Here is a 13487-nt window from a genome sequence, read left to right as displayed (position 1 = left end):
TGCGCGGGGGAGGAGGCGGATATGGGAGGGTTTCAGAGCAGGAGTGGAGGTGATTGCTGGTCGCAATGACGAATGTGCTCGACGATCAAGCGGAGCTCGGTCGGAGGTCGGTGGCTGGGCCGCACAGACCACGACGCAGGTTGAAGCTTGAAATGGAGGGGTCGGCGTGGTGCATGAATTGCAAGTAGCAAGATCGTGAGGAACAGGAGAGACCAATACTGACTCAATTTTCTAGCACAGTAGAATGAAAGAAGAGATCGTGAATGAGGAGAAGGGAGCTGTGGAGGGTCAACTGGGGGAGATAACGAGCGGGTCGCCCCATCGCTCATCCCTAGAACCTTCTCCGCGGTGAGTCGCTTCATGACAGTGACAGTGGGCAGTGTCGATATCCCAAATTAAGCCATTTACCCAATCACACGGTCCCGTACGCAATATCTCGGAAGATCTGAGTTACTTGGATCAAGCCTGTCGTCTAATGCATTCGAGTCACGAATTTCTGGTACTTAGAGCCAGTCAGAGGTCCCCACATTGAAGTTGGCTGTCGGGTATATATCTTGTTGCCTTTTCACGCACACAAACAGACGATGCCCATTGTCTTGGTCAAAGAGCATCATATGTTGTGACTTAGAAGGTATATGATTGATTGAAAAGATCGAATGTTATTTAAATAAATTGGAAGGCGCTGATTGACCATGATAAAACAATTTCTGTGTAGATACAATCGAGTTGTTCGTTTTTCATGAGACGGCTGCTTGATTAAACACCAAGAGAAGCTCGGAAGGAGAGAGCCACAATGATCGAATAGGTAGGCGGCGGATATAGCAAGGGCTATGTAGTATTAGAAAAACGAGGCAGCATGGCTGTGGAATCTTCAGCTGTGTATCAATGGACTCAAGTACTTTGGCATCGATAATTACAAATGAAGCCACTGCGCACGGACCAGACCTAAGGATTCGCCAAAGAAGCAATAGCCCGAGCAAGCTTAGCTCCTCTAGATACCGATTCGTGGGAGAATGCAATTCTAGTAGTCTTATGGCATCGGATCTCTCGACTGAGTGAAACGAATGACGTGAGGGTTGTTCTTATCGAACTTCGGAGGACCATCCCGACATTTTGGAAGGCATGCGATCTATAGGTTCCCCGCAATATTGACCCATGCATCCTGCAAGGAAACGCATGGAGCAAGTACATCTGTCGCGTCGGCATAGGTCTCCGAAGGTGATGTACTTCTAAGCTGTGCAGCCTGTCGTATTTAAGTACTTACAAAAGACCAAGGGGACTGCTTGAACTCTAGGATCCTCTCTCTAGCTTCGTCCTACTAGCACGATAGAAATGCGACCTACAACAATTACTCGTCTAGTTGTCCGTTCAGGCCTGCTAGTCACATCCAGAAATGGCGGTGGTCAGCGCTGTCTGACTATGCTGCATCCTCCAAAATTCGAGAATGAAAAGATGGTGAGCTTGCTGCTAAAGGAAGTAGTCCTACCTGTTATAATAACGGCAAGTCCAGTTGAACTACGCCAAGGGTTCTCCCGAAAGAGCAGAGTTGACGAAAACAATTCAAAAACTAAAGAGTGAATTCCCAGTCACTATTCCCATTCAAATCAATGGCGTCGAGGTAAGTTTGTCATTTAACCGAGCTTGATAGACCCCTTCTAACACATCTGCTCAATATAGATCCAAACAAAGCAGTCCCGAGCTCAACTCAACCCTTCAAAGCACCGGGAAGTTGTCGCAAACTATGCATCAGCAACACCAGATCAAGTCAACGCATCAATTGACGCGGCTTTGAAGGCAAAGCCTCAATGGGAAGCCACACCTTTCGAAGATCGTGCGGCTATTTTCCTTCGCGCCAGTGAACTGATCACCGGCAAATACCGTTCAGAACTTGTTGCAGCAACCATGCTGGGACAGGGCAAGAATATCTGGCAAGCTGAGATTGATGCCCCAGCTGAAACGGCTGATTTCCTCCGCTTCTACATCCAAGAAGCATGGGCTCTGTACTCTCAACAGCCTCAAGTTCAACCAGATGGACAATGGAACAAGATGGAATATCGTCCATTGGAAGGCTTCACCTACGCTATCGCGCCCTTCAATTTTACTGCGTTGGGTGCGACACTTGTTGGACCGGCAGCCCTGCTTGGCAATGTTGTTGTCTGGAAGCCTTCGGACTCGGCACTACATGCTAGTTGGTTGCTCCATAAGATTTTACTGGAAGCCGGTCTGCCTAAGGACGTCATTCAGTTCCTGCCTGGCGATGCCGAGGAAGTGACCAACACTGTTCTGAAGAGACCTGAGTTCGGTGCTCTCACTTTCATTGGATCTACCGCCACGTTCAAGGGTCTGCAAAAGAAAATTGGTGATGGAATTGGCCAAGGTATTTACAACTCATATCCTCGTGTGATTGGCGAGACAGGCGGGAAAAACTGGGGTGTTGTGCATTCATCCGCAGATGTTAAGAGCGCCGCTTTGAACACTATTCGAGCAGCCTTCGAATACCAAGGCCAAAAATGCTCGGCAAACTCGCGAGTATATGTGGCAGAGTCTGTTTGGCCAGAGTTCCAGAAGACTCTTGTCGAAGAAACCGCGGCCTTGAAGGTTGGCCCTGTTGAAGATTATGCCAATTTCGTCAACCCCGTGATTCACGAACGCTCTTTCGACAAGCTGAACAAATTCATCGAAGATGCAAAGACCGACTCGGAACTAGAGCTACTTGTTGGCGGCAAGGCCTCCAAGAAAGAGGGATTCTATGTGCATCCAACTGTCTACCGCACATCTGACCCTCGGCACGAGATCATGTCTACCGAGTTATTTGGTCCTATTCTGGGTGTTTATGTTTTCCCCGATTCAGAGTGGGAGCAGACCCTCAAATTAATTGATACGACATCTCGCTACGGCCTCACCGGTAGCATCTTTGCGAAGGATCCTTATGCTAGCCGTCAGGCTCAGACTATCTTGAAGCATGCTGCTGGTATGCTTTATCTTAACAGCAAGTGCACTGGCGCTACCGTTGCCCAGCAGCCTTTCGGTGGAAGTCGAGACTCAGGCACGAATGATAAGACTGGCACTATGGCTCATCTTCAGCGATTTGTTAGCACTCGCACAATCAAGGAAGAGTTTGTGCCTTTGGAGAAGGTTCAGTATCCTTCAAACGAGGTTTAAGACGAGGCTCTTGAATCGGAGATACAAGTGAAGATAGTCAATATAGATTTGAATTTAGCCTAAATGACCCTCAAAGGTTTATGCACTGTTTCTTTTTTGAGTAATCAACTTCACACGTGAGTTTCTGCCCGGAACGGCTAGAGTCGCATTACGGAGTTCAAGCTTTGTGCAATGATAGCATGAAGACCATTACCAAAAGGTTCCAGAAATATATGTAAGGAAATTTCAGAATGTGCGAAGCGTAGCGGCAAAAAGCGAGAGCTTAGTAGTACGTACTTGGTGTATAGAAAAACAAGATTGTGGAACTCGTTTAAACATGTTTGGTGGCTTCCATCTGGATGCGACGTTGCCAGCACTTCCGACGCACATATCCTGGTCCGGCCTTAGAAAAGTGGGGAAGTGACTGGGATAATACTATCAAGAGCCTGTCGGTAAGAGCGTCTATACCTGATAAGTCGATCTAGGTGGCCGAGTGGCTGCTCCGATCCATACCCCTCCCACCATCGGAGGGCTGCACCGACTATGATCCGGTGATCCATAACGTGGCATATCGGCAAGGAATAGCGAGAAGATAGACATAAGATAGCGTATATAGAGCCTCTATTGAATAGAAACTTGGCGCAGGTCCTACCGGAAGCCAGACTATTTTTACGACCCAGGCAGGACAGTAAGGCAGAGGACAACTACACTTCGCTGCATATACGAAGCAGCATTTTCCAAGATGCTCTCACGATCTCCCTCAATTTACAATGTCACCTTTAAGCCACGCGCTTTGCCATTAAAGCAATTGAACTTTCGACGATATCGCTCGACCAAGCAGGGATTCCACGATGTGGCCATTTCAGCGCCATCCAAACCACCTCTAGAGGTATCAGCGATGTCAAGACTACCCACAAAGTTACTACTGAGATCTTTGGTCTTGACATCCCTCATGTCCTCAAAGTTATTCCTCAAGCCTGCCTTGGCTATTTTGAACATTGTCACCAATTCCAAGTCGGCCCTGCTCAACCCTGATCGCAACCTTGTTCTGAATAAACTCCTCCGATGGACCGTCTATGATCACTTTTGTGCCGGAACGACTCGTGAGGAGGTGTCGAAGACAGTGGCAGAGATTAAGAAAATAGGATACCAAGGAGTTATTCTGGGATATTCTAAGGAGATTGTCCTGGATCCCAATGAGAAGCTTGCCCACGATGACGCTGGGTCTGCCACTTATAGTGATAAATGTTACGAAATGATTGAAGAATGGAAGAAGGGAACTCTGGAGACTTTGCGCATGGTCGGACCCGGTGACTTTCTTGCCGTGAAGTAGGTTACATTTCCTTCGGGTTTTTGAACGCGCACTCGTTAACTATTGTAATCTAGACTCACGGGCGCCGGCCCAATTGCGGTGGACTCGATGGCGGAACGGAAACCTATCCCTGACTCTATGGCACATGCGGTGGATGAGATTTGCCTGGCAGCGAAAGACCAAGGATCAAGACTATGGTTGGATGCTGAGCAGCAGGTCCTTCAGCACGGACTGGATGATTGGGCGATTGATATCATGCGGAAACACAACCACTCAGAAACGCCATTGGTATACAACACTATCCAAGGATACTTGAAAGGATCCAAAGCAAACGTTGATCGTCATATTACACTGGCAGCGCAGGAAAGATGGTCACTTGGCATCAAGCTGGTCCGAGGAGCATATATTGAACATGAGACACGATCTCTGATCCACGATACGAAGGAGGATACCGATCGCTCATATGATTTGATTGCAGATACGATGTTGTGTCGGATAATGCCTGATAATGCTAAAGACCTCAAATTTCCCCATGCAGCGCTCTTCCTGGCAACACACAACGCTGCAAGTGCTGCCAAGGCCATAGCTACCCATCAAGCTCGGCTCTTGTCTCGCCAACCTACAGTCCCACTCGAATGTGGGCAGATTCAAGGAATGGCCGATGAACTCAGCTGTGAACTCGTACAGAACTATGAAAGGGCACTGAAGGACTCACGCGCTGCCAACGTGTCGGTTCCCAAGGCTTTCAAGTGTATGGCCTGGGGCTCAGTGGCTGAATGCATGCAATATCTTCACCGGCGGGCTATTGAGAATAAGGGTGCTGTAGAGCGAACGCAGCACATGGTAACTGCACTGCGACAAGAGCTGAGACGAAGGATTTTTGGTTGATGCTTTAGATATGCTCAGTAGTATTGAGGTATTGGGGGGGGGGGGGGGGGGGGGGGGGTTAAGATATAGGGGGATAGAGGAGCCTGAATGAGTTTAAATTGATGAATTCTTGCTATAAGGCGCCTTTTTCTCCCCATTGGTGTATAGATAGGCTGAGGCTAATCGCACGCCAGACTAATCCATTTTCGGATATAGCAGAGAACCATTTTACAATGTAAAGACATATGCTTTAACTTTCCCTTTCAATAAGATCTTTCTAAATGTCTTTTGAATTGTCTTTTAATGGCTTCCGTGAAGGGCTTTTAGGTATTATGGGGATATCTTGGTACTCGGTGTACCTGTTATCCACCATATCCGAACATGAATTAATCTGTCGTGCGGAAGCACAAGTTGGGGTTTAATTAGCCTCAGCGTATAGATATTACAGCTCTTGTGCAAATTGAGAAGCATTCAAAGTAGGGAACAAAGTTGACCAACCAGATGCAGCCAGCAAGTAGACGCTCTTATCACGCGTGCGGGGCTCGGCTCTGAGAAGCTGAGATAAGTGGGGCGATAAGCCGATAAGAAAAGTCGGAGGACCATCCCGACTCCCCGTTTAGTTTGGCGTCAACCCCGCAACACTCGGCACTACTCAATTTACTTGATATCGGAGGCATACGCCGGTTGTCATTGCTATTTTGGAATCAATTTTGCTCGGTGCTACAGCCTCACATGCCTGTAACTCCCAGCAAAGTGAAGGCCAAGAAGTGCCAAAAGGCGTAAGTTGCACAGAATGGGTGCTGTCAACGGTATACCAAAATAACACGTTTAGATGTGTACGATGTCGGGGCATGAAAGTCAAGTGCTCGGGATCCTATCCCTGCACAAGATGCAGTCGAAAGAAGCAACACTGCCAGTTTCCTGCCGAGGACGTGCGAGTCTCTGTATCGGAGCGGTAAGTCTTAATTCACATTTTGAGCCAGGCCCTGTGGCTGAAGAGTTTGTGCAGGTATCTACGCCATTTAGAAGAGCAATTATCGGAAAGGAATAGCAGCGTGCGTCACCAAGACACTTCGGGTCAAGATGCTCTCGTTGGGTCACCCTATGTTGGGGAGAGCGACATTGATCTCTCTACACCACATCCTCCCCAGTTTCTTTTGGAGGACCAGCAAGCAGTGCGGTGGAGGGAAATAGCAAATGGTACCATCTATCATATTATCTAAGTTTATCGAGACTGACTTGATCCAGTTCAAAGCTTGGACACTACTCTGCATACTCCTACTACAGCTCATCTGCAGCGAGCGCAAACTGGGTCAGACCCCGATATTGAGCAAGACGGACACCGATCCCGATTTTCTCGAAACCCCCTTGTAGATAAAGATCCGTCTTTCGCCCGAACACCAGATGGTCGATTCTGTAAGTTATTGATCTGAACTTTGTACTTTATCCTTCTTTAACAAACGATGTACAGGGTATATGGGGCCTACATCATCATGGTCATTCTGTCGCCGTGTTTTAAGTATCATTGGAAGACGTGTTCCAGAATCCAATTGCCCGCCTGACCCATGGCACCTGGATGGAATGGCATTCAAGCTTCAATGGAGACCATTGCCCCCAGATGAAATACCTGATGTCACAAACCTCCCACCGCTCGATTACGCCCTGTTTCTTTTCAACACTGTTAAGTTCTACTTCGGGTTTCTTTCCTTCATGATTGATGAAGAAGCTTATCTACGAGATTTGCATGAATTCTATAAGAATCCCTCCGCAAAAGCTGCCTCTGCGAGATATTGGTATGTTCAATATCTTCTAGTTCTGGCGTTTGGAAAGGCCTTCCTTACGCACAAAAACCCATCTGGAACACCTCCAGGCCATCAATATGCATCAAGGGCGATGGCACTGTTACCCGATTTGTCGGGAATGCATGAAGATCCCTTGACGTGCATCCAGGCTCTCAGTCTTGGGGCGGTTTACTTGCAGTCCATTGACATGAGACGGGCAGCCTTTCAACATGTGAGTTGTCAATCCTCCAATGCAGGAATTTACAGGAGCAACAACCAACCTTATTATTTTCGAATAGATTGGGCAGGCATTACGCGGCTGCATTATCGAAGGAATCCATCGACATGTCCCGGAGGAGTTAGGAGGACCAGAACTCTCGAGTCGTTGTAGGACAATATTCTGGGTTGTCTATATGCTGGATCGTGAATTCTCAGCCTTGATCGGGGCGCCAAGCTCCATCCGAGACGAAGACATCACAGTCCGATTGCCTGCAGATGTTGAGAACTCAGTGGAACATATCAATCTGACATTACATGTACGGCTTTCCAGGCTTATGGCTCAAATCTTGACAAGTACGCAAAATTTATCTGTTTGAGATACTCGATTACTGACTAATATTCAGCGGTATATGGGGTGGGAGATAAATTCAATGGAACGCTCATCCGGAATATGCAGTCAATTCTACACAGCATGGCAGAGTTGTCGCATGATCTCACGGCCTTCCTTAATACCCACTTTCATGGTCTCATCAGCAGAGCCTCGAAGATGGCAATACGACTTATGTTAGCTCATCATCATGTGAGTGAACTCTGTAAGGTTAGTGGCAAATTTATGCGCAGACTGACCGTCCCAGTGCATCGTTCTCACCACAAGACCTTTGGTGATGTGTGCTCTCAACATGCATATCGAACGTACCGAGAGACAAGCATCTCAAAGCATTGGACTTTCTCCACCCGTCGCTTCTCTTCTGCAATGCTGTGCAGACTCGGCCCAGACTATACTCCAGACGCTGCAGACCCTCGCAGATGATGATTTATTGGGTACGTGTACGTCCTGCTGAAGGTGGCATATTGTTTACTAAACCACGGACCTGCAGATGCATTCCTACCATTCCAAATCGAAGACGCTTCCTCATCTGCCTTCGTTCTATATCTGATTCGAGCAATCGCGCCCTCACTAATTCAGCGCGATACTTGGTGTGATCACTTGAATTGTGTCTTAGAAACACTCATTGCAAAGGGAAATCCAGCCGCACCCCTGAGAAGGCGAGAGCTCAGACAGCTGGAGCAAATTCTTGCTCCTTTGACCCCAAGGTCTACATCCAGTCCTCTTCCGCCAGTTAATATCCATCGTGACACGCAGGAAAGTGATGACACGTATGGATTGGAGTCGGTGGATGTCGGAGACGGTTTCGAATGGGATCTGTTGGGACTCAATTCCTCGGTTAGCTTACCTCCACGAGAGTTGTTGGATCTCGCAGATCAATTAGATGTTGAGAGCATCATGCACTCGGTGGGGTCTTATGTTGGTTGAGCGATGCTTTATTCGATATGATACCTGAGAAATATGAGATAATGACGAATTGAATCATAACATACCATTTGATACTAATATCTCCGTCGATGCCAAGTTCGTGAACTAGGTGATCATGCTTCGTTTTCTAAGAGGTCTAAATCAAGGCTGAGGCTAATCGCACGCCAACTTGTGCTTTCGCACGAGAGACTAATTCATTTCCGGATATGGTGGATAACAGGTGCATCGAGTACCTAGATATTCTTATAATACCTACTAAGCCCTTCCCGAAGCTATTAAAAAGACCGTTCAAAAAGACCGTTCAAAAGACATTAGAAAGATCTTTTATAAAAGGGAAAGTTAAAGCATATATATAGGTTTACATTGTAATCTAGGTGACGGTAAAACTGCCACCTCGGGAAATGATCGGCTCCCGGAGTACAGACTGAGTTAATAATCTCGCGGCCTTGAGCAGCTCACGGAGCGAACATAAGCAGCTCCCAGAGTAACCTGATCGCTCACCCTAACGCTTAGGCCGATTAGCTCATTTAATCTTATTATACCTGTCAACATGAGTGGGTCCATAATGCATAAGCCCACTAGAGCTATCGAACTTAACAGAATATAACGGAACGTACACATAAAGATAATCTTCAACGATTGATCCTTTATAAGAAAGAGCTTCAACGCTCTATACTTCTCCTAATTTCTATAAGATTCTGTTCTGACTCCTTGTTATGATGTCATGAAGTTATAAATACTACCTCCTTTCCATAGCTAGTTGAACCAAGTGTAATCATTATAATAAAGTTAGAGCATTCTTCTATCATAAGTTAACTTCCGATTCTGAGCCGAATCGTACGACCCTTAACGATCTACGACTAGATCGTTCGACCTGACCTATACGATTCTTTGCCGGATCGTATACTCGATTGACCATGTATCAACGCTTGTGCACGCAGAAGGATTTATGCCGACCCTATAAATCCGACAATAATTAATTACACTAGGAGGTGGCTAACTTTTGAAAGAGGGAGAAAGTTTACCTTTTATAACGTGATATTCGCAAGCTAGCGCAAAACTCGACTACTTTAAATTAGGACTATTTAAAATTATAGAAAAAACAGGACTACTTAATGATTAACTAAAGCTACCTAATAGTATGTAACGTATCTATATAATATTTTATATCTTATTGTTAGAAAAAGCACCTAGGAACGCTAAAATTACTACTAATTGTAAAATCGAAGAAGAAATAGAGAATCAATATAAGGTTAAGGAAATCCTAGTAATAAAAAAAATTAGTAGAAAGCCCTATTACCTTATAAAAAAACTAGAAAAAGGTAATTTGATACGTCAAACCGAACCCGTTATTCAACAATACGTGGCTCAGAGATCAGCCAATCACCGCGGGAAGTTAGCCAGCTTTGGCAGGTATTCAGGTGTTGACAGGGATATGATCGGTATTATCGGCTGCGCTGAGCGACCTGGGGTACTGGCATGTTCTTCTAGTTCGGAACAGGAAATCGTGACGCTCGTGGCAAGAGAGTGGAAATCGCCAACTTTTCGACGGTGAGGTGGTACAGGAAATCTACTGAGGTGTCATGAGATGCATTGTTTGGCGTTTCTGATTGATCAGACAATGATCTGGAACATCCTTGGCGGATTCAAATGGTGTCTAGTGTCTTAAACTTAGAATTTTCCAATAAATCGTATGAAGATTTTGGTTCCTGAGGCAGCAAATATCTGTAAGACCTTCCCGATACGATAACATAACATACGAGAACAAAGCAAGGTAACCGTTTGCAGATGCAATGGTATAGTGGTCTATAATTTGGCCTCGGTCTTCTCTTGCTTTTTGCGCCCTTGATCCAAAAGGAAGACGTTGACGGCCGACCGGCTTTCATGACTTCGCGCCCTTTCCCTAAGGAATTTAAGCTCTGTTTCGTTCGCACTAAGCAACTCCTGTCTGGAATTTCGCATCAAAAGCTTTTTGTTGAGCTCTAGAGCTTCGGGTGGTTGGCTCGCAATTCGATAACAGATTTTGAGCACATTCTCGAGAAAACATTCCTTGGGAAGAACTTTCGTAACCAATCCCAAGTTTTCTAGTTCAGTAGCTGTCATCCTTTCACCTGCGAGAAGGAGAGATGCAGCCTTCTGATGGCCCATGATTTTGCTGAAAGTGACGGTCGAGCACGCTTCAGCAGCGATTCCTAATTGCACAAAAGGGGTAAAGAAAACGGCATTTGGAGAGGCGTAAACAAGATCGGCTAAAGCAAGGCTAGTCGTTCCCCAACCAGGAGCAGGCCCGTTGACAGCGGTAACGAGAACTTTATTGGAATTGATCATGATTTTATGCAATTCTCTTCGTTACTATTAGCATTAGCAACAACCGAACTAGAATTTTTAGACAACTCTACCTCATTGTGTTCAGAAACGCGTCGCTAATCACGGTGCCTGGCCCGGTTACAGACTTGTCCTTCAAGTCCAGCCCAGTCGTAAAAAACCTCCCTACCCCCGTCTGTAGGATAACTCTGACCTCATCTTGATCCTGTGCCCATTTAAACCCGGACAGGATATCCTGGACATCCAGTAAGTGGAAATCAAAAATACGTCCGCCTTTCGAATAATGTAAATGCTTACCTCAATCATGGGAACACTAAGGGCATTCCCTACTTCAGGTCGATTGTATTTCAGAACCGCTACCCCGTTCTTCAGGCTAATAGCCAAATTGGAAAGATGAGGGATATCAGACATTTCCTCAAGACCAATAGAACAGAAGTGTTTGATGTGATCGATTTCTAAGTCATCTTCGATCCGCAGGCCATGGTTCCTAGGATATAAAAGACAATATGTATCAGGTAATCTTACGGACCTCGGTTTGTCGGTACCTCGGAAAGATCTTATGTTACAGTCCATATCTGGGCAGATGACGACACTGTATGGCAATCATGGCCCCTGGCCGATGCGCAAGAGTGACCGGTCATTATCCGGAGCCCTTTCGGTCCGCGGAGGTGGAAAGGGAGATGTTACAGGGCCGGAGGAGGCGTATGATGGAAACCAGAGTTGTAGAAAATATTTTCGATGTTTGTATCTGCGGATCCGACCTGGAAGCAGGCAGTGCACAAACTGGGTAAAGGATAGTTGAAAGCTGGAATAGTTTTTTCCGGCGGATACACCTTTCTGTCAGAATAGTCTAGCGGTGACCTACTGCTAACGACTGACGGATACCATCCCTCGCTTTGTGAACGCGTTCTTGCGCCAGGCTCCGGTTCAGGCGTTGTGACCGCCCGAGGGCCGGCGTGTGGGATCCGGGGGTGTTTTCTAACTAGACTAAGGATCAACATCTATCTACAGTACATGAATCAATTGACTTTTGCTTTGGAAGCATAAGCATTGTTCGCTTTACTGTATACACGGTACATAGCTGATGATGCCAACAATTTCTTGAGGTCCAGATTTTAGGAGAGGAAAATACAGTGAATGTTGAACCTAGCTCGCTGTACGTTGGGATAAGAGCCCCCTGGTACGTTCCAGAAGTGGAAGGTTTGGCTTCAAAGAATCCATTTATGCCCCGCCCGATGGCTTACCTTATAGCTAATAAAATGAATATAATACCAGAACTGCAATGTAACGTTGAACTGTGGCCAATTGAACGTGACTCGTAGGCTGTACTGGACCACATTATAGGTGAGGCTATATCAGAAATGGCCTATTTCGCTACAGATATACACCGAATTTCTGCAATTCGTGAAAATCATATATTTTGCCTCAAACAATGTGCTTTTGCAGGGTCTCTAGCTTATCGTCACTCTTTGCGGATTCGCGGGGTCATTTTCACGGACAGCAAATTGCGACCCATTCATAATAGCAACCCACTTAAACGTTTCAGTCAAGGCATTATCCCGAGGCTAGCTGTACACATTCGAGCCGAAAGCTTGCGCGTTCAAATAACGCATCAAGGATGCTAGCTGTAAGAAACAAGGTTGGTACAGAAAGAGTTATTTGTGTGGGGAATAACCAATAATGGCATTAGAAGGCGAATCCCAAGAGCCTTTCGCCAAGCGGCAAGGATCACACGAACAATTTTGTCGTCGATTCTTGCTGGCTTCCACTTACTCGTAAAGTTTTTGGAGGCCAGGGAGAGCTTTCTTTTGACTTTTGATCGGCCTCGGTGGACGGAGACCTGAGAATATGCGGACGTTGGGGGGGGGGGGACGGAATGGGTCTACGGGCCCGCGGCTCCGCTGGTGCCTTGTCAATATTGAAGAATATCTACATTTAGAGTTTTGAGTTCACGAATTCCCGAAAGCCGTGGTTGGTGTTTTCGCAGGTTCTAGCAGAAGACAGGTGGGGGAGGGGGCATTCGTTAAAGTTGCATACTCCAGAGACCTGGGATCTTTGCCTACTGGGCCTGCTTAATAGAGACAGCGGAGAGAATTGAGATAAAAAGCCTGGCGACAAACGCGCCCACCCTTCGACATTCCACCACATTCACTTTGGATAAATTGGGTTGCAGCATTATGTTAATATTCCTACGCCGTTCATCGGGAAATCCTTTGCAAATGCTTCGTCATCCTCTCGGGACCATTCACAGGCCGCCTAGGATAGTCCCCCACCGTTTTCCCAAGTCTCGTAGCTTGGAACACAAATTGATGTACAGAGTACTCCCTATTCAGTGCGATATCATCATGAGTTATTGTAACCCACAAGCTTTAGTGCTTCCTAGAGCTTATGGGGTTACGTCAGCTAAGGTAGTGAGAGATTTCTCATGTCCTCAAGTCCTGAAGGAGGAATTACGGCAGGCAGAATGGTTTGTAATTCAGTCAATGTTGGTGGGTGTCCAAATTTTTGCGCAGTCTCTGCAACTCCA

The 13487-nt window shown here is 46.4% G+C and overlaps 4 protein-coding genes across 4 annotated transcripts; 3 read left to right on the top strand and 1 right to left on the bottom strand.

Annotated features, from left to right (window-relative positions):
• Positions 1-1332: 1332 nt before the first annotated feature.
• N7473_004687 (L-glutamate gamma-semialdehyde dehydrogenase) lies at positions 1333-3162 on the top strand (the record flags this gene model as incomplete). The annotated part of the gene is made up of 3 exons (XM_057150627.1): positions 1333-1455; positions 1511-1618; positions 1678-3162. The coding sequence occupies 3 exons, from the start codon at positions 1333-1335 to the stop codon at positions 3160-3162; spliced, it is 1716 nt and encodes a 571-aa protein (XP_057010737.1).
• Positions 3163-4093: 931 nt separating this feature from the next.
• N7473_004686 (putative proline oxidase Put1) lies at positions 4094-5341 on the top strand (the record flags this gene model as incomplete). Its single annotated transcript, XM_057150626.1, has 2 exons — positions 4094-4470; positions 4528-5341. 2 exons carry the CDS (start codon positions 4094-4096, stop codon positions 5339-5341), a joined length of 1191 nt encoding a protein of 396 aa, XP_057010736.1.
• Positions 5342-6052: 711 nt separating this feature from the next.
• On the top strand, positions 6053-8635 carry N7473_004685 (Zn(II)2Cys6 transcription factor; the record flags this gene model as incomplete). The annotated part of the gene is made up of 9 exons (XM_057150625.1): positions 6053-6099; positions 6153-6275; positions 6330-6520; positions 6569-6736; positions 6792-7333; positions 7401-7674; positions 7725-7900; positions 7956-8142; positions 8199-8635. 9 exons carry the CDS (start codon positions 6053-6055, stop codon positions 8633-8635), a joined length of 2145 nt encoding a protein of 714 aa, XP_057010735.1.
• Positions 8636-10441: 1806 nt separating this feature from the next.
• On the bottom strand, positions 10442-11371 carry N7473_004684 (enoyl-CoA hydratase/isomerase family protein; the record flags this gene model as incomplete). The annotated part of the gene is made up of 3 exons (XM_057150624.1): positions 10442-10979; positions 11035-11195; positions 11258-11371. 3 exons carry the CDS (start codon positions 11369-11371, stop codon positions 10442-10444), a joined length of 813 nt encoding a protein of 270 aa, XP_057010734.1.
• Between the last annotated feature and the right edge of the window lie 2116 nt (positions 11372-13487).

Source organism: Penicillium subrubescens (genome assembly GCF_028828155.1).
Source record: "Penicillium subrubescens strain IBT 31985 chromosome Unknown utg000003l_segment0_segment0, whole genome shotgun sequence".
NCBI lineage: Eukaryota > Fungi > Ascomycota > Eurotiomycetes > Eurotiales > Aspergillaceae > Penicillium > Penicillium subrubescens.
This window is presented reverse-complemented; position numbering and strand designations above follow the sequence as displayed.